Here is a 20,706-nt window from a genome sequence, read left to right on the forward strand (position 1 = left end):
ACTAACAAATTGTCACTGTAAAGGTATGGTGTCACTTATTTCTGTAACTCTTTAAAATCTGCATGTTACTTAATGCATGCTTACAAATGTTTCAAAAACGAATAGCTGTTTTTGAAACAAACCTGTTTCCAACACCCTACTAACAAAGCAAAAAAATGTTTTTGCCACTTTATTTTTTTAATGTAGGTGGGGAAAGTGCATATCGAAGTGTCAGTACCCACCACAAATGGTGACCAAAATCAGGTTTGTCTGGTTAGGTTGCTTGTATTCTTTATTTTATTTTTTATTTTTAAGGCTGAAAGATGAAAGTTCCAAAATAAATAAATGAACCATTTTTTTCCTCCCCCCCCCCCGTTTTTTATATAATCTATCACAAAACAGCAGCGTGCAGGAAAAGAGGAAGAACCAATAAGAATGAGGAAGGTTAGCTGTTTCTTCACTTCCATCAAAGCAAAATTACCATCTCATTCATGCATATTTAAAAAGACAGTGTCCTGGTTGCTTCATGTGCCTTTTAAAAAAATCAGTAGTTGTTAATTTATAAGACAGTCTACTCTGTCCAGATGATTTGGACTAGATTTTATACATTGCAGATAACAACTTAATTCTTGTCTCCTTATAAAAATCTAGTCATCCATCCATGAGAACTGTGAAAAGTCAGCATTTAAGGAAGTGAAAAATGCTTGACTGCAGAAGTAATATAAGAAGGAACAGATTAAAATATTTCAGATTGCATACATATATTTAAGTATATCATTTATTAATATTAATAAATACCGATTTTAACCCAGCAGGACATTCTGATGTCCCTTGCAGCTGTATTCCTCAAAATGTATTGCCTTCCACAGAAAGTACGTGATCATTTCTTTACTCAGAGAACGCTCACAACACAAATAGGCCAGCGAAGCCCTAGGGACTGTTTTTTTAAAGGGGACTCATTACATTTCCCCATGATTCACGAGCAAAACTTTTCATTTCCCTCAGATTCTTCACATGATCTTGTGGCTCCATACCCTACGCCCCATTGGCATATCACAGCTTTCCGAACGTTAATTTAACCTTTTTCGTTTTCCGATTTGCAAATTCCTGCAACAACAACCTTTTAATTTTTTTTGTGCTTTTTTTTTTTGTTTGTTCCCCCCCTTTCTTTCACTTTCACAGAAAAGATCAAAGAGACTAGATGGTGAAAACATTTATATAAGACATAGCAATTTAATGTTGGAGGTTTGTATGAATTTGAAGCTTCTTTCGGTTGCGTTTGCCTGGACCCTCTGCATTCTTTGCTGAACTCTTTTTCCTCCTCTGCTGCTACATTTGTTTTGTTTTTGTTTTGCATGCTGTTGCATGAAGACGTTGAAATAGGCTTTTGCATGCAATAAACATGACACTATACAGCCATTTTTCCTACCTGTTTAGATTTTTCTTCTGTTGAATTTACCTGAAAAATATGTGATTGGGATAGTTTTTCACTTGAGTGTTTTCTAAAAGCTCAACAACTTGATTACATGGCTGTCTACAAAAAGTGAAGGGCTACGAGGAACCAAGCGAGTAGCCAGGTTTTCAGAGTTGCATTTTGTGATGCCATTCTATTTCCTGTAAGCCCATTACCAACTTGAGAATAGATATTTAATAGGGTTCTGACAGAACACTAAATTTGTGCCCTGATCTTTCTTCAGTGCCTTTTTCTTTAAGATACAATACATGGGGGGACTACCTTGTGTCCACCAGATATTGTTGGACTAAACTCCCATCATCCCTGACTATTGGTCATGATGCCTGGGGTTGATGGGAGTTGAGGGTTCAGTAACATCAGAAGGGCAACACTCCCCCTCCTGGTGTATAGAGGGACAGTTGTTGGTTATAGTACAAGAATCGCTACAAATTAGGAAATATCAGTAGGGTAATATATTCATTGGGATTAATGACGCCATTATAAAGCAGTAAATAAAGATCCTCATAACTCTTTAGGCACTAAACAAAATAAAAGAAGGGTAGTGGTGGAGGAATCTTCCTGGTGGAAAAGCCCACTCTGTAAGTAGGAAGAGGTGTTGCCTAGATTTCCAGTGTGAATCTGATTGAGTACAGTAGCCTTACTCCCAAGAAACTACGTATAGGATTGCAGGCTTAAATTAGGGCAGACCATGCATGCAAAAAGTAGCCTAAGAAACTCTTTGTACCAAAGAGACCATCAATTGATGTGTTTCCTTTTGAAAGAACAAAAGTAAGCACTTACTCAGATTTGGATCTAGCACTAACTGGAACTCAGGATACCTTGTAAGGAAGAGTACAAGGAAAGTATTAGCAGAACTGGATATTTAATTTCATATCCTGCATAAGGGAAAGTGATAAGGGTTTGTCAGTAGAAGCCAAATTGAGTAGTAATACCTAGTGATTGGAGAGTATGCTTATCTTCCATCCCACCCAAAGTTGCAAATGGCCATCTTCCTCTAGTTTGAGGATTTCTGTCCTGGACAGCTGACTTCAAAGCTACCTGCAATTTATGTTTATTTTAGTACCAAGGACTGTTTCCCCAGCAAACTAAGCCCTGCCATCTTTGTGATTTGCAATATATCTAGCAGAATTACTAGGGAACCATGGTCACAATCCACCAAGCAGTTCTGCTTCACCATTTTCATTCTTTTCAGTTCACTGAGCTACACTGAGGCTAGGTGTACTGCATTTATTTTGTGTACTTTAGTTTCTGCTGGGGCATTTGTATGCTCTTACATTTTTTTAATGTAAAAGGACAGTACTGCTTTAAAAACTAGTGATAGTGGCAGGAGATCAAGCCTAAGGAGCATTCCAAATGCATAGTTGCTGGATGATCATTGGAAAGTACCTTGTACCAAGTCAAACAATTGGTCTACCTAGCTTAGTTGTCTTCTGCTAACAGGTAATGCCTCTCTAGGTTTCAGAGATAAGTTTTTCCCAGCCGTACCTGGAGATGACAGAAACTGAACCTGGAACCTTTTGCTGAAGAACATGTACTCTACCACCAAATTAGTACTAATAGGATTCTTGGGAGATATATTCCATCTCCCCAAAATTAACAAATCATTCAGTAGCATTTAAAAGCACTGATATTATAGTAGTTTATATCTTAACTCTGCAAATAATTTTAAAATCTGGAAGTAGAATGTCATCACATAATCTTTTTCTCTGAATGCATGTTTTAAAAAGTGTAGACACCTGCTTCCACACAGCAGAGTGGGGCTATTTTCATCGCATAGGCCATTTGCTATATTTCAACTGATTTAACTTTTTTTTGTATTTCTTGTTATTCTAGAACCACTAAATTTTATGTTGCTTTGACTACACAATGTAGATCATGGCTACCTTGCCTTCAGATTAATACTCATTAAATTTGTATCCCACAGATCTCGGAAGTGTTGAACATTCCAATCATATATTACTGATATTTGGAGATGTGTGGCTTCTTATACTGACTCCATTCTTATGTGCTATGTGTTTTTATCCACGTTTACAGAAATAGCAGCTAATAGGAGTTTCGTAAACAGTGTCTCTTCTTTTAAAATGCACTAACTACTTTTTGAAGTTTAATTTAGTGATTTACAGCTTTAGGGTTTGATTGCCACAGTGCAGAACTTTTGGACATCAGTAAAATGGTCTGTAATCCAGTCAAGAAGAGTTCTTCTGGCAAGAGGTGGTGAAAATTTCACCCATGACATTTTAGTCTGTCCTTGATCTGATAGTTTAATCTATTACCTCCTTCCAGTTGAGGTTTTATAACTTGATGCACATGTCTCTTTCCAGTACTGTTACCTTCCCTGTAGCCATATAAGGCTCTGTATGATCCAGTGCCTACTACCAACTCCCATTCACATGCCTGGTCTGACTCTTAACTGTTTTGTTGCAGGTGTTCACTGGTCATCAAATAAAAAACAAAAAACCCTCTAATTATAACCTTGATTGTGGTTATTTTTTTCTTTTTGACTTTGTGTATCGGACAAGCAAGTTCAGTTCCATCTGATTGTGTTTAGGAAAGAAGAGTGATCCACTGACGCACCTGAGTGTTTGTCTTATCTTATCAGACCACAGGGATGATCACAACAACATTTAAAAGAAGCACACAAGACCCAGTTAAACACCTTATGATCTGCCGTTCTCCAGTTTTCAATTTGTGCAGTTTGTCTTAGATTTAAATCACCATATGATCCTTTGAAGCAGTGGCACACTTGATAATGAAAAACTCCCTTTTTGCTCTTTCAGGTGGCATGACCTTGCAATGAAGCCCTGGCAGCCATGGTCCTTCTCAGAGTAGAACCATTGAAATAGGGCATGACTTAACTAGTTAATTGTATAAGCTTTTGTATAATTGTATAATTGTTAATTGTATAAGCTTTTGGGGAGGAGGTTGATCTTGGATTATACAAAACTGCCTCAGAAAATATAAAATCTGGCCATTTAAAATATTTTGGAATAAAAACAACCAAGTTTTGTGACACTTTAAAGATGAATATTTAATATATTAAAATTCAATTACCCTTTGCAGCAAAAACAACAGACTAAAATGCCCGCCTTTCTATAAATATTTCTGGAGTAAAAAACAGCTTTATGACTGGAGCTCTTAACATGTAAGAGCAGGGATGGGGAATCTGTTCCGCTTCAGATTTTGCCTGCTTTGTCAATGATCTGGGAAGAAGGGGGTTACAGTATATTCCTGCTGGAGAGTCACAGATTTACTGGCACTGTTAGATTCCATTAGGATTGTGTAAGCCTTCTTAATGATGAGGCCCTGTTTATGTTAACTGAAACAACATGCTGTATTCAATGGGACTTACTCCCAGGAAAGCATGTGTAAGATTGCAGCCCGAATCTTGTTGACATCTTCTTACTCAGTGGTTTAGCCTAATTATGTCCCAGATTGTTCAAGGGCCCACCCTGGTTCGTGTCCATTAAATTTTCCCAGTATTTTATGTTTAAGAATTCATAGAATCATAGTTTTGTAGAGTTGGAGGGGACCATAAGGGTCATTGAGTCCAACTCACCGGCAATGAAGGAATATTTTTCCCAACATGGGGCTCAAACCCATGACCCCAAGATTAAGAGTCTCATGCTTTACCAACTGAGCTATTCCAGGTCTTTTAAAAATCTGGGAACCTTTAAGTATTGGATACTAGATCATTGGCACAAATTGAATTTAATGGATATTGCAATTAAGTAGAAACATGTCTATTTTCATGAGCCATTTTACATGGTATAGCCTTCCTTCTGGTTGGATCACTTCAGGGGTCTTATGACCCAGCCTTGGAATTTTTTCCTGAAACAAGAGGAGCTTGAGGAGTCTCAACAGTTCCCAAAGCAAAAATACAGTCTAAAGGACAACAACACAAAATACCTACCTGGGAGTGTTTACTGCACTCCTGTTCCAAGTCTAACTTGGATCCATTACAGTGGTACCTTGGTTTACGAACTTAATCCGTTCCAGAAGTCCGTTCTTAAACCAAGGTGTGCTTTCCTATAGCAGCGGGGGACTCAGTTTACAAATGGAACACACTCTACAGGAAGCGAAACATGTTCTTATTCCAAGGCAAAGTTCACAAACCAAAACACCTACTTCCGGGTTTGCAGCGTTCTTAATCCAAGTTGTTCACAAACTAAGCTGTTCTTAAACCAAGGTACCACTGTAATTTAAATTAGTTTACTCCGAGTAGAACTTAGTTGGATACAGCCCTAATGATTCAGACTTTTCTTGGGGCTGTCTGAATTCTCTTTTATATTCATAGAATCATAGAATCATAGAGTTGGAATAGACCACAAGGGCCATCGAGTCCAACCCCCTGCCAAGCAGGAAACACCATCAGAGCACTCCTGACATATGGTTGTCAAGCCTCTGCTTAAAGACCTCCAAAGAAGGAGACTCCACCACACTCCTTGGCAGCAAATTCCACTGTCGAACAGCTCTTACTGTCAGGAAGTTCTTCCTAATGTTTAGGTGGAATCTTCTTTCTTGTAGTTTGGATCCATTGCTCCGTGTCCGCTTCTCTGGAGCAGCAGAAAACAACCTTTCTCCCTCCTCTATGTGACATCCTTTTATATATTTGAACATGGCTATCATATCCCCCCTTAACCTCCTCTTCTCCAGGCTAAACATGCCCAGCTCCCTTAACCGTTCCTCATGAGGCATAATAAGTGGCTTGGATGGCTGTTACGCTATCTGGAAAGTTCTCATATGTGATTACAACAGAGGGCAAATCTAGAAGCCATAATAGAAAGTGTTCAGAGTGCAACCCAGAACACACTCAAGTTCTTGAATTCTTTCAGCCCTTAACTTGCAAGGAGGACCTAGGCCAGTCGTATGTCCTACACCAGGTTACAAGGGCTCAGTTCATCTTTCAGAGCAAAATGCTTCCTGCACATGGAAAATTGCCACATATGCTGCCTCGTCTTTCCCTCCCCTTCTAAGTATGATAAATCAAATCAATCAAATCAATCACACTACTGTGGAAAGTGCAAGGGGGAAGTAACATAATTTTCTGAATTTAGGTTTGCCAGTGACTTAATTGATTTTTGTATAACCTCTGGCATCCTTCCCGAATTATTTTTTCTTGCATTGCTTAAATCAATGTATGCTAATGCTTTGCAAAAAAAGGATATGCATAAGCTGCTTTTGTGAAGCTCAGTAGTACAGTATATCATAGAAACAGATACTAGAGCCAGCTTCTTACAGCGCAATCCTATATATGTCTACTCAGAAGTAAATCCCATTGATTTCAATGGGACTTACTCCCAGGTAAGTTGGTAACAGGATTGCAGCCTTAAAGATGCTAACATTATTTATCGTGCATTGGGGATTTATAGTTACTTTTATTTAAAAGTAATTCAGCATTGTGGGGGTGTGGAGAGACAGTGTTCAATTAATAGTTCTGAGTTTATTTGTTAATCTAGGTAAGAAGATTTAAAACTGAAAACTACTTAAATGATTCACTGGGGGACACCTATAACTCATTAGAAAATTATATCCTTTTATTTTTGAGGAAAGAAGAAAAAGTGATATTCCCAATGTGTGTTTAGTTCAGATTGTGAGTAGAGCTAATGGAGACTGAGACGCTTAGTGCAGTGAATTTGATAGTGTGAAGGTGGTAAATGCATGTTTAATAAATTTTTCGCTGGTTTTGTTTTTTGGCTTCTTTTTCTTAAATGATAGGATCTAGATAAACCTCAAGAGGGGATAAAGAAGCATCATGCTAGCATTAGCGAACTGAAGAAGAACTTTATGGAATCTGTCCCTGAGCCACGGCCAAGTGAATGGGACAAGCGCCTCTCAACTCATTCTCCCTTCAGGACCCTTAACATCAATGGACAGATCCCCACAGGAGTAGAAGGAGTGAGTACTTTACATAGCATGGAACTGGTGATTTGCTTGGCTTTGCTCTTAACAAAACCAGCTTTTTGTTCTCCAAGGAAGTACAATGCAGGGTGGGGAGGTGGGTGGAACAAACCAAAGGCAATGCAACAATATTTATATTTTTGTTACTGATTCCTGTTCTGTATATTGAGTGAGAATTGTTTTCACATCTTAGCTGACAGTTTTTTGTCATAGCTTTCAAACCACTTTGCCTGAAGTAATTCTTTTTCAAATCTTATGAGACTACTGCTGAAGTCAAGGGGTTGAAAAGTCATTCTGTGACAACATAAGGTCTTTTTAGTTATAAGACATTTAGTGAGTAAGACCCACGTATATATGCATGTCTCAGTCATTTACTTTCATAAAAGGGTAACTGTTGGGCTCTCTGAATAATAATCCGCTAGTGGTTCTGTGTTACTTAGAAAAAAAGAAGTAGTTGAATTTGTTTTTGACATTACTACCAACCTTTGCAGTAAAACTGTAGTTTCAGTGGCTTGGATCCAAAGATGTTCTTCCATGTGCAGAAAGTGACTTTCACTTGCAAAAGGACTTGCTTTGTGCTTCACGCTATTATTTTACATGAGAAAAAGTCTTTCTAAATTCAGCAATGTTCTTCTTCTCGTACAAGAATGTATGCAGTTTCTTGCACAAACAGAAGCAGAATGAGAACCTGCTCATTGTGGACCCCCATGCAAGCATTGTGGAACAGCAGTTATGTTCCATCAGCTCCTGGTTCTTTGGATCCAACCCAGTAACCTGAATGCAATGTTATGGAGCACTGGCTTAGATTAAATGTTTAGTTCAGTTTGAACAAATACTTCTTCTAATTTAATATTCAAGGCATCTGGCATTTTAAATATTGAGTAAACTTAGAATGTCCAGAAATTACAGTTTGGTATTTGATTAATGAGGAGATGAGAGGGTATTTTTCAGCTGATTACAATTACGTTTACATTGAAAGATAAAAATATGAATGGATTGATCCTTGTTGATGATAGTGAAACAGCACACAAAACTTTAAATGTTTGGCTGGGAGTTCTGATTAAAGCAAAGTTTATGCAAGATGTTGTTGAAGTAGACGTTGCAAGTATTGCTTTTGTAAGAGCTGGATATGTGTAAATTGAATTGTTGATACATTCCCTCCTACAACAGTGGTTATTGTGACTTGAGGGCAATGTTTGAGAATGCTTATTCATTTCCCAAGTTTGTCTTCCATGAACTGTGCAAATGATCATAGAATTGTAGAGTTGGAAGTAACTCCAAGGGCCATCGAGTAAAACCTCCTGCAATTCTAGTATATGCAGATAGTCAATATAGGGATCGAACATTAGACTGGTGGACTTTTCAAGAATTGTAATTAACAATTGTAATAAGAGTCACCTGCAGACAACTACATCTTGTCTGTAGGTGTCTTATGTGGAAGGAAGGCTACCTTTTTATTGTTGCAGTAATCTTGGTAATCTGTACAGTGGGGCTGTGATATTATTATTACTATTATTATTATTATTATTATTATTATTATTATTATTATTATTCTACATCACAAAACAACTGAACTTTCCATACTTTGTGCATGTCCAGGTCAAGCAAGCCACATTTCAGTCCTATGAGAGACAGGTTGGTGGGCCAGAGGTAAAGCTGCTGTTTTGATATGTGCTTCTGAAGCAGACCTTTGCTGTTGTAATGGCACTGAGCAAAACCAAAACCCTCAACAGCAGCTGCTGAGTGGCATTTTCTTTTGGCTGCCTTTTTAAATAGTTTCATCTCTCACAGCCTCCTGTTCTAACACTTTTAAAAAGGATTTGCACTGCTGCAAGCTTTTGCAGCTTTCAGTTGCTTTTTTTCAGCGCATGGCTGATTGAAAAAGTTGCATGAATATGTTGCCATATATTTAGAGAGAGAGAGCAATTATGAAAGTTTAACTGTACCCTGTTCTTTTTATGTTGTCTTCCTCTCTTTTCCTGTTTTTCTTTAAACTCTCTTGCATTCTGTATCATTATCATTTTTTTTGCTGCCCAGCCCCCCAGCTACTTTCTCCCTGATACCCATCACTTAGGGGTGTGCAAAGACAATGTCCCCAAATATCAGGCTGAGCAAAGAAGATTGACTCAGCTGAGAGAGCTGAGAGCTAATTTTTTCCTTTCCTAGATAGCTGCTTTCATTTGCCATACATAGCAAAAATAAATGTATAGAATATGTTTTGAACAGACCAAAACAAAGAAATCCCCTGTTTTCTAGCTTACACTTAGTTTTCATATACAACTGCAATATAGCTTTGTATTGTGTTACATTCTTTACACACTGGTGACACAGATGAAATCAATGTGGAGTAACTCCATTCTTTGTAATTGTAACATTAAAAAAATAATATTCCAGCTTATTGGTTTTTCAAGTGACTGAACACTTTGCACTTTAACCACAATATAATTTTGAAGTGGAACTTTTGATACTATCTTCCATGGCAATATCTTTGACAGAATTCAATTATATTTGCACTACAATTTAAGTATCAAATAATTAATGCCATTCTGAAGATCAGTGTAGCATAGGATGTTATGACCAACGTTTTGTACAACAGTGTTTCTCTTTGTAATTCAACAAGATTATTGTTTTGCAAATATTTCTACAGTTTAATGCTGAAAGATGTATTTTAGCACATGGGTGGAGTTAACATTAAATGGGTTTCTCCACTGAAAACTATTATCAACTTAGGAATAATTTATCCACTTAGAAAGCACTTTGTATTTGTCCCTATAGTCTGGTCCCAATGTACAGGTTTAGTGGAGGAATGTATTGAATGCAGCAGCAGAGCACACTTTAGTTAACTTCATGTCAATTTCTCTGACTTCTGTCCTTGCACATCCCCGAGTATCATTTTTGAGCACTTTCCACCTGTCATTTTGTTCATCTCTCTGTCTTTCTTGATCTTCTACCATGAAAGCAGACACTGGAACGTCCTCTGTTAGTGCAGGATGAAGATAATAATAAAAAGCAAGAGACAGCTACTGAGGGAACTTTGCCCGAACAAACAAATGAAGAAATCCAGGCAAAGATTTCTATTCAAATTCCTGAAGAGCAGAAATCGCTCAAAACATGCCGCCTATCCTCTAGAGCTTTTCCTTCTCCACGCATTCCCTTTATGATGTCTTTTTTGGTGGTCCTTGCACTGACTGTGTGGTGGCTGGTTTTTCTGTGATTTTGGAAATGGAGGGCTTCTGTGAAATATCATCAAGACTATAAAGCTCTTCAACTCTTGGCTGAAGCTGCCATGCCTCTTTCCATATTAACCCGTCTGTCTCTAGTTCAATCTTCCAGGGAGTCTTTTGAAACTCTTCTTTTTTAAAAAAAAAAAAAGTGCGCATGCACACACATTTGCACCAACACTGTTCAGAATACAGTTTGGCATACTTGGAAGAGACACAGTGGATAATCCTGCAAGCTGCAATATGACAAATATGAAGGTTTTGGCAGTCCTTTTAAGCTCAAACTATGTCGGGCTTTTAACCATGAATGTAGTCAGTTATGTGTTTTTGGTTTTGGTCTTTGAGTTCAGCAGGTTGTTGAAAGGAAAAAATATGATGATTTCCCTAAAAGATCTCCTCCATATCCTGCATTTGAGAATTTTTTAAAAAAACCAAGCAGCAGTTAATATCAAGAACTGTTTTATGTTCATTGTTAAGATGATTTTATTAAAAGTCCTATTCTAAGAGAGCAAGATAAGCCTATAACTGCCACCTGTAATTAAACAAAGCTCTTCAGGAAGAATGCGGAGGTGTGTGTCTGTGTAGTAAACTGCAGAGAATTGGATTAATTCGTTTAATATAAATTGAAACGAATTTCACACCTCACTACTAAAGACTCCTGACACTTCAATCTTAAAGACGCTTGTTTTGGAATTGTGTCTTGAGTGTCAGTATGACTGCATGGAGTGAGTTAGGATGCCAGATGCTGCTTGGGTAGAAAATGAAGGGAACTTGCATCATTCTCTGCCTGAAATTGGAAGTGAGGGTGGCATATTCTTTCTCAATCTGCCTTGTGTATAAAACAATACACCAATATGCACCTATGGTTATTTATCTTGCCTGTATGACTCTTCCGTAGATGAAAAGATTGTAACTTCTGGTTTCTGTTTGTGGTGCGTTTAAGGTGGTAGAAAACCAATCATTTATTAGAAGTGATGCTTAAAAACTGTAATCTTTGCTGTTTTCCAAGTCCCGTTCTTCCTATGTCTTTCTGTTGCTTTATCTCTTTTCTGTATCATACTTACTGAACTGTGTTTCACTTTCACTGTAACAGTTATCTGTATGGAAGTAACATGTTTATAAGTGTGTGCCATGTTTTGTGCATGTTGATGTTCATAGTGTTGATTTCAGTTAAGTTGATCTAACAGTGTAATAGGCATATGTTCAGATGGTAAAACTGTTTGTTTAAACCTTTGCATGTTGCTTGACTCTTAACAGCACCCAGATGTAAATGTCTGGCTAGCTATTTGATATCTACCTTCTTTATCTCATTTTTAAAGCATAAAAACATAAAAGGTTTTGGCTAATCACTTGCGCTGACAGGTGAAGGGGTCTTTTACCCAGAGAATATGCTGAGAATTTCATAAATCATTTGAGAGCTAAGTTATGATAGTCGGCTAGGCTGAGCTACTAGAAGGAAGGCTTATGGGACAGTTGGTTTCATATATTGGGCAAGCTACTTATTAACAGATCAGATTCAATTTGCATTCCACTGATTACACATTGTGAATATTATTTTAGATGAATAGAATATGACTTTGGAAAATCATGTTTGTGTATGTGCATATGCACAGACAAATGTAAGGAAAGAAAACGCTGTGTGTGTTTGTGTGTGTGTATGTTTGTGAAAATATTGAATTGCAAATTCTCCTGTAATGTATTGTGTACTCTTAGCGATGTAGATAAACATCTGTTTCCTGAAACATTGCTGGGGGGAAAGATGTTTAGCCACTGACAGATGGCTTACCCATAATAATAATGTTCAGGAATTTTGCTTGAGCCATTCTGCTAGTTAATGTAGGTCATCTTGGAATGCTCTGTAGAAAGATAGAGAGCACTTTGGTCACTTTTCAGCTGTGCAATTTACCAATGCAAATACTTCAACACTTTCATTCACTGCAATCATCTCCTGCTGAGCCCTGACTATAACACATACTGCATTATTTTTATAGTTGAAAAATCTATTCCACCTTATAGTTTATTATAGAGTGTTTTCCTCCCCTCCTATTTATCTTGGAAAATGCAGTTTGTAAAAATGGAAGGCTGTCTCCCATAGGAGCTGGTAGTGTAAAACAGTTTCAGAATATCTGCCTTTGTGATCTCTATCAAATTATGTACAGAAGTATGCAAAATATTGAGGAGGGGTAAGAAGGGTAGATGCAGGAATGAAACTGGGATTGATAATCTTGCTATGAAACCTGGGTGTCACGAGATCTTAGCTGCAGAATTTGTGAGCAGTAAGACTTGGAAGCAGGAGTAAATGTTGAAAAGAGACCATGAAATAAACTGGTGGGAAATTTTTGTTTCCTGATTTCTCCCCCATCAATGTAACTTGATTTTTTTTCTGATAGAGGAATTATCAATTAATATCAGCCAGTAGCTGATGAATCTGGATGGATTCCTGAGTGGCCTTGGGATGCAAAGATGACCCTATGTGGGGTGTGCATTAGTGTTTGACACAATCATTCATAAACACATTCTCCCTACTATTATAACCTGTGTGGATGCCTTTAGTTCTGCTGCTCATGCAGAAATGTTAGACGCTCTGGACCAGTTTTATCAGATGAATTTCAGTTGTTGAGGCCTGAGCATGTGGATAGGGCTATCAGAGAAGTGCATTCTACCACTGGTTTGCATGACTCTTGACCCTTCTGGCTTACAACATTTTCCAGGGAGGAGAGGTCTTAAAGACTATCAGCCAGTGACTGTTCTTCTCTTATGTAAGGTGCTCAAATAGGTGGTGGACATGAAACTAAAGTTATTCTTGGATTACACATTCTCCACATCTGTTGCAATCTGGTATCTTTACTGAATTTGACATGGAAAGGAAACTGTCTTGGTCACCCTAAAAAATGGAGAAGAATGAGGGATTGCAACTGCCAATTCTTGGCAGGTTTCATAGCTTTCATTGACCATGGTATCTTTTTAAATAGACTATCTGTTTATTCTGATCACAGCAGTGAGGATCATTTAGTCCAACCCCCTGCAATGCAGGAATATGCAGCTGTCCCATATGGCGATTGAATCTGCAACCTTTGTGTTACCAGCGCTATGCTCTAAGCAACTGCGCTATCTAGACCTGAAACACTGGAGTGAGAACATCTGGGGATTTGAAGCGAGAGGCCATTAGTATGCAGTGGAAGTGCTGAAACCATGTTTGTGCTCTATAATGGATTAGATGAAGGTAAATAAACTAAAGCTTAATCCAGACATGATGGAGATAATTATGTAGGATAGTTTCAACTGCTTTGGGAAAGCTGTTCTGAATTTGGTTGCTCTTCTCCCTAAGTCAGAGATGGAAAACCCTTTTGGCTCTGTGAGCCAGATCTTTATCAGGATCAGCCTCATAGGCTACATTTGATTGATGATCCTGGACTTGAGGGACCGGGATTCAGATTTTGTCCTCCTTAACTAGATTCCAGATTGCAGTCTATGTACTTTGCCTTATAGAATCACTAAGTAGGCCTGCATGACCCAGCTCCTTCATCTGTATAGCCAACCGTTAGTTCACTTTTTTATGTGACACTAGAGTAGAACCTTGGAAACTGGTTTATGCATAAATATTCTGCTTTCCCTTGCAAAACTACAGCTGAATCTTTCACTCACTAAATCTTGGAGAATGCTAAGGGATTATTAAAAGAGATATCATTTCAGTGGTTTCCACTGTGTAAGTCAGACCACTAAGCCAGTTTGACTCCCTTTGAATGTTCGTACTATATTGCATTAAACAGCATACTATAACTTTATACTACACTGCATTAAAAAATGAAACACCTAAGGAAGGCAAAAATAAATTCTGCAGAAAGTCACAGAGAGTGGAAAAAGCTCATTTGTATAGTTTGCTATGTATTTACATAATTGACCAGTGAGTAGCAGACATATCTGCTTATGGTGAATACATATAAACAAGACTTTTCCCATGTCAAAAGGGTGTGCTCACTTCAAGTGTGCTCAAATTTGGCAAAATGTATTTCACATTTTGCCTACATTCGTAATTTTACATAAGTGCCATCCAGAGGTTTATCAGTTTATGGAAGCCATTCTTCTCATAATTTTGTGGGACCTTGACTAGTAAAAGGCAATGCGTTTTCTTAGGGTGACACTACGCTAGGTGATACTGGAGACTCGGCAGCAGTTGCCCTCTTCTCTCTCCTCCCCCCCCCCCCCCGGTAGCATATTGTATAATAAAATGTGTGATGATTATATTATTGAGCTCACTTTCCCTGCTCTTCTTCACTGGGCAGCCACTTGTGGGAACATGAAAACCTCATTGATATTTGCATTGCACATTTTATGTTACTATTGGGGAGAAGAGAATACACTGGGGATGCTGTTTTCAGTGATATCCATGAGATTCCCATAACATCCAGGTGAATTATTATTTTGTCATGATTTTAATATGTCACAGCGTTGTCTGTGTTGTGATGAGCATATATATATTTCTCATTCTCAGTGTAGTGTTATGTAAATTCATTGCTGATCAGCTTTTGCATGATTTTGTCAGGCAAGAGATTGCCATGTTGATTTCATTAGCCTCCTTTTTGGCTTTAAGAAACTACAATTGTAGAAGGCTTTGACACTAATTATGAAACGATATGAAATTTTAGAAGCAAATAACCTGCTAGAGGATATTTATTTATTCTTTTTCCTATGAGTCTTTACCCCGTTTCGAAGTCATTTTCTTGCTTCATATGTTGCGGAAAACTGAAAGTGATTCTTAATGTGAGCAATGTGGGAAGTGACATTACTCATGTGGTGCCTATTGGATTTCTGGAGACAGCACAGAACTCCCATTTAAATGGAGCACTTTTTAACTGAGACCTTAAATAACCTTCTGAAGCAACACTGGAACATAATTACTCCTTTGAACTTTACTCCTGAGTTTTTGTAATATATTTACAAATGCAAATTGTGAAGTTATTATTGTAAATACCTATTCCTCTGCAAAGGAAGAAAGCAATGCATGAAATGAGCATTTTGTGATGTCATAAAGTGTAGATTCATAGAACATATAGTCTTTCATCATATGTGTGTGTGTGTGTGTGTGTGTATCACACAATTTTGTTCTGTTTTGGAGAGGATTGGTTATTTAAATAACTTTTGCTAATAACTTTTCTTCTAAATGGTTCAGCCCCTTGAAAAGTAAAATTGTGATAGCTTTAGTGTTGTTGTTGTCTTTGAAAAGAGTAACTTTAATCCATGGCAGCAAACTCCTATTTAAAATGCAGTTATGATTTTGCTTATTTTTAATTCAAATTGGAATTAGCTATTCCTTTGTTTTATTGACTGGTCACTTTTCAGAAACAAATCCATCTCTGGTGGTAGTCAGTTTGTTAACAATGTTAATATCTGCCTAATATATCCAGATATACAAATTGCAGTTAAAAATTAATGGCAGTTTTGCTTGAAAGTGTTACCCTTCTTCTTCTGTAAGAATGGACAATTGAACAGTTATGCTAAATTAGGGATTTCTATTTTCTGCTTCATAATACTTCTTGCTCAAGTACTTTTGACAGCCCTGTTGAGATTGGATGTTGGTCTATGGAATTCTAACTGGTGAGTGTGGTACATTATAAAGTTAACCCCTACTTAATTGCTAAATGCACACTTTTAAGCACTTTTTGATGTGTTGTCTTCTGCACAGACTTTCAATATAGGGGATAACCTAATACTATTGCTGCACAGCATGAAATTCTTATTGGATCAGCTGGTTAGGATTTCTTCATAATTTTGTATAGTAATTTTTTATATATATTCAGGATGCATCATCTTATGCCTGTGAGGATTTTATGACAGTAATGCATACTTGAGCAGCTGCACTATTTTAGAAATTGTTACTGGGGAGATCTAAGATTTTGGCATAATTTAAATGCATGTAGTTGGGCAAGGCAGAAATTCATAAGTGTAAGTAAATAACAAAGCAGGACCAATCCTTGCTGCTTTTGCACTAAGCAATATTAGTTTATCCCCTACTTGACTTTTATTTTATTTTATTCTGGTGCTACCTTTATGTATACTCTACCTGATCCAAAAGCCCACCAATAATGGCCTTCCCCATTTGCTGCAATGTCAACAATTGTATCACACACTGTGGTGACACGCACATGGGAATATCAGTCAGTGAAGAAGTGCATCAGAGCTCTGTTAGGCACAGTGAGCTTCTGGATCACCACATGTAATATAGCAATCAGTTGGCATTATTCAACTCCCCACAGGCTTTGGCTTACAAAGAAATTCAGGGAACACTGCATCTTGTGTCTTTTTTGCCCCTGTGTAAATTATATATGTATATGTGGCTTTAGCAAAAGTGCTGCAGTATCTTATGCCAACGTGTCAAAAACAAATGGTCTGATTTCTTTGGAGGCTATCCATCTACTTGATGAAAGTTGTGCCTTGGCACCTAAAAAATCAGTCCATTTGGGTTTTGATTTACCTTTTTTAATACCTTTTTTTTAAAGTGGGTATAGTAGGGAGAAGCTTGGTAAGATCAGATATTTCGGTTCATGCACCAAAATAAACGAGTTGCTGTCACAGATATGGCTAGCTGCTCATGTGTAGCTGATATTTGTGTGATCTCTTAGAACCTTGGGAGTTCTGGATTGAGGCTCTGGGCAGAAGAAGGAAACCTCTTTCCCTGTGACTAATCTCTAACTCTTCTGAGCCAGGCTCTTTTTCTTTTTTATATTGTAATTTTACGTTGTGAACCACCCTGAGATTTACGGGTATAGGGCGGTATACAAATTTAATAAATAAATGAAATAAATAGTGCTCTCTTATGTATACAAATGAATCCACCCTTGAGCAGCAGCGTGCTAATACAAGGGGCTTCTTAGGCTTAAGATCTTGGGAATCCCAAGTGTAAAAAGTGTGTGTGTATGTGTGTGTGTGTGTGTGTGTGTGTGTGTGTAAAAGCATTCACCTTCTCAAAGAAGCTAATTTTGGCTGGTGGTGCAATCCGGTGGCAAGAAAAAGTTGTTCCCACCAACTGATCTTATCAATGCTTCTCCCACCCCCTCTGATTTGCATGTGGCTGACCATTTGCAGCTATTGTGTGTTGAAAACATGTTTGCTTTATAGATGCCTTTTGAGTATTTATTTTTTGATCATTATTCCCAATCAAAATTGCATTTTTTTGCAGACTATTTCCTAATCTCCCAGACATTTAGCAAGTTATTCCTCATGCAGACAATTGTCTCTCCCATTGAGCAAAGTTTGTTCAAATTCACTAAGTCTGATTTCTGGCTCTTAAAAATATCAGGCGCTGGATTCAGGCATAGAGCTCTCAGCAGTTGGTTTGGCCCTGTGGAACGAACCCTGTGAAGAAGCTGCTGTGGAGCTGGAAGGGTAAAATTAGGGTTATACCATCTGTACACTTAGCACAGCACCCCGAGTGCTATGAGAAAAGGCCATCCTTTGAGCACTGGCACATATTTGCTAAACTTTGTAGCAAGGAAGATGGAAGGGGTTTTTGGAGCCAAATGAATGGATCTGTTCCTGCCTTACATAAGATCCTGCTTTAACAATCGCAGTATAAGCAAAGGGCTGTGCATCAAAATTTACAGCCCTGTGTAGGATCATGTTGAATATTCAATTGATAAGATTTTTAACATGAAATGGCCAGCTCCCAAAATACTTGTATTAAACAAGTTCATGGTGGATGCGTTTTCTGCTCAATGACTGACATATAACTCTAGGTTATATGTCCCACCATTGTAAGATACTAAAATTAGGTGCTATATATGTTACTTATTTTTAAATGGCATACTATTGTAAGATGTCTTGAGGGGTATAAAGCTGTTTATAAATATAGATAAGTAAATCCAGTTGCAGATGTAGAAATTTTGCCATGGGGGGGAGTCTCCACTGCCACCCACTTCTCCCTGATTGTGAAGAACCCCTTTTGAGCTACTATAATTATTTATCATTCAGTGGTGTTTAAGTGAGGGAAGCCTAGGGAAAAGATAGCCTTAGTCATCTAGATTTTATTTAAAAGGGAGCAGGACATAAAAAGGGAGAATTCTTAAGGTGCAGATGGATATGAAATTTGAAATACAAGCAATGAGGAAATATGATAATGTTTGCAACTATGCCCAATCACCATTTCTTCATATCATTTATGGGTTGTAGGGAGGCAATATATGGAGTACCTTGGGCCCAGGGACACACTTTCAAGCCACAAAGTACTTACACCTTCCCCCCTCCCTGGCCAAACAAATAAAACACACCAAAAAACTCAGGTAGCACTCCCTAAAATACACAACCAAGAAAAGGCCTATCCTACAGTTAACAAATTAAGGTCTTGGTGGGAGCTGAGCAGATTGTGGCTTGGTGCCCTTTCTCCTGTTTGTAACACACACTTACATATGCTGCAGCAAAACATCTTATTCAAACCAAGCTCACAGAAATGCCATTTACCTTCCCACCACAGTGGTACCTATTTATCTACTTGTACTGGCATTCTTCTGAAGTACTAGGTTGGCAGGAGCTGGGGCAGAGCAACAGGAGCTCACCCTGTCATGAGGATTTGAACCGCTGACTTTATGATCAGCAAGCCCAAGAGGCTCAGTGGTTTAGACCACAGTGCCACCTGCATTCCAGTGAAGGAGAAGAAGGTGGTAGAAGGAAAGAAACAAGTTGAGAGAAAGAGAGAAAGGAAAGAAGGGAAGACGTAAAGAACAGGGCAGGAAGGCAACCAGAGGATGAATAGATGACAGGAAAGAAGTGAAGGGTGAAGGAAATTGTGATACATTACATTACCATATCCAGTTGTACCTTGGAAGTCAAACGGAATCCGTTCGACTTCCAAAACGTTTGGAAACCAAAGCGCAGCTTCTGATTGGCTGCAGGAAGCTTCCGTTTGACTTTTGAAAATGATTCAAAAACGGGAACACTCACTTCTGGGTTTCGATCGTTCAGGAGCCGATTTGTTTGGGAGCCAAGGCGTTCGGGATACAATGTATGACTGTACAGGATGAAGAGAGGGCACTTTACCATCCATTCTTCTGACTGCTTTCCACCCTCTGCACTTCCCTAAAATAATTAGATCCACTTTAAAATAAATAATTAATTAAAATAATTAGATCCACTTCACATTAGTAGTGAGGCCCTAGTCTTGCTAGGAGGAAAGATCCATCCACAGCTTTTTGCTCTTGCAGCTAAAGATGGTTATCGTTCAATAGGATTTCCAGGAAACAAGAAGCTAACAGTTTTGAATGAGAGTGGGAAGCAAGCTCAGCTTCCCTGTGCTGTGGCTGTTCATGCCCGTTATCAAATTACCCAACATGAAATGCAATGACCAGGCATTTCCTATTGCTTGATAGTGAGTAGTTCCCATACAAAAGCACAGTTCCTGCTGCCTACTGAGGGCTTGGCAGGGAGGAAGGTGGAGGGTATAATGCTGTTTGCCACCCCCCTAATCTTCTGCTCGGAACAGCTGCTCCCTTCCTCATTATTATTCCCCCATTTGATTTGGACCTGAGTAAATCTATGGAGTTCAGTATCCCTTTGTCTCATATATATATAGGATTGCAATCTTAAGTACAGTTCTTTTGCTTGCATATAAATACAGAAAGAAAGAGGTGCTAAATGATATATAGTTGTCTGGTTAATTTTGAAACAAGTAAGGTTTTTTTTTAAGCTCACCCTTTTTTGTGCATGTACTTGGAGTGTGCATGTGCATTTGCAGATACCAGGGCAAAAATCTAAAAAACTTATTTTAAAGGAAATAAGTGTTCCTTAGACTGTTTATCATTATTCAACTGCTTTATCCCATTACCAAATAAAGCAGAGTTTCAGAATAATCAATGTTTTGTATTCTGCTATATAAACATCCACTTGCTTATTTGATTGCCTGTACCAACCATCCTTTCCACTAAATGTGGAAAATTTACTTTAGAAAAATATCCTATTTAAAACTGTGGTCTGTGATTTACATATGCGGCTTATAGCTTTCTCTTTCCCCCTTTCCTGTTAAGATTTTCCTACTTACTATGCACGTTTTCTGGTATTGTGCATGTTTTAACTCTTGTCTTTTCTTCTGTTACTATTCCTTTCCTTCAAGTTCTAGCTAGAGGGCTCGCAGAGATGTACGAAGAC

At 38.1% G+C, this 20,706-nt stretch overlaps 1 protein-coding gene across 50 annotated transcripts in view; it reads left to right on the forward strand.

Annotated features, from left to right (window-relative positions):
- The window catches only part of EPB41 (erythrocyte membrane protein band 4.1), a 136,124-nt gene that overhangs the window by 93,567 nt on the left and 21,851 nt on the right, over nucleotides 1-20,706 (forward strand). For 27 of the 50 annotated variants that reach the window (XM_083454784.1, XM_083454792.1, XM_083454803.1 and 24 more), the window contains 2 exons: nucleotides 1,162-1,224; nucleotides 7,169-7,348. In XM_083454784.1, the coding sequence (XP_083310910.1) occupies nucleotides 1,162-1,224; nucleotides 7,169-7,348 (243 nt within the window). Of the gene's footprint in view, nucleotides 1-381; nucleotides 424-1,161; nucleotides 1,225-7,168; nucleotides 7,349-8,950; nucleotides 9,002-20,706 lie in introns of all 50 variants that reach the window. The other 23 variants (XM_083454821.1, XM_083454813.1, XM_083454814.1 and 20 more) reach the window with 3 other exon arrangements.

Source organism: Podarcis tiliguerta (genome assembly GCF_965153285.1).
Source record: "Podarcis tiliguerta genome assembly, chromosome: 8".
In the NCBI taxonomy this organism is placed as follows: domain Eukaryota; kingdom Metazoa; phylum Chordata; class Lepidosauria; order Squamata; family Lacertidae; genus Podarcis; species Podarcis tiliguerta.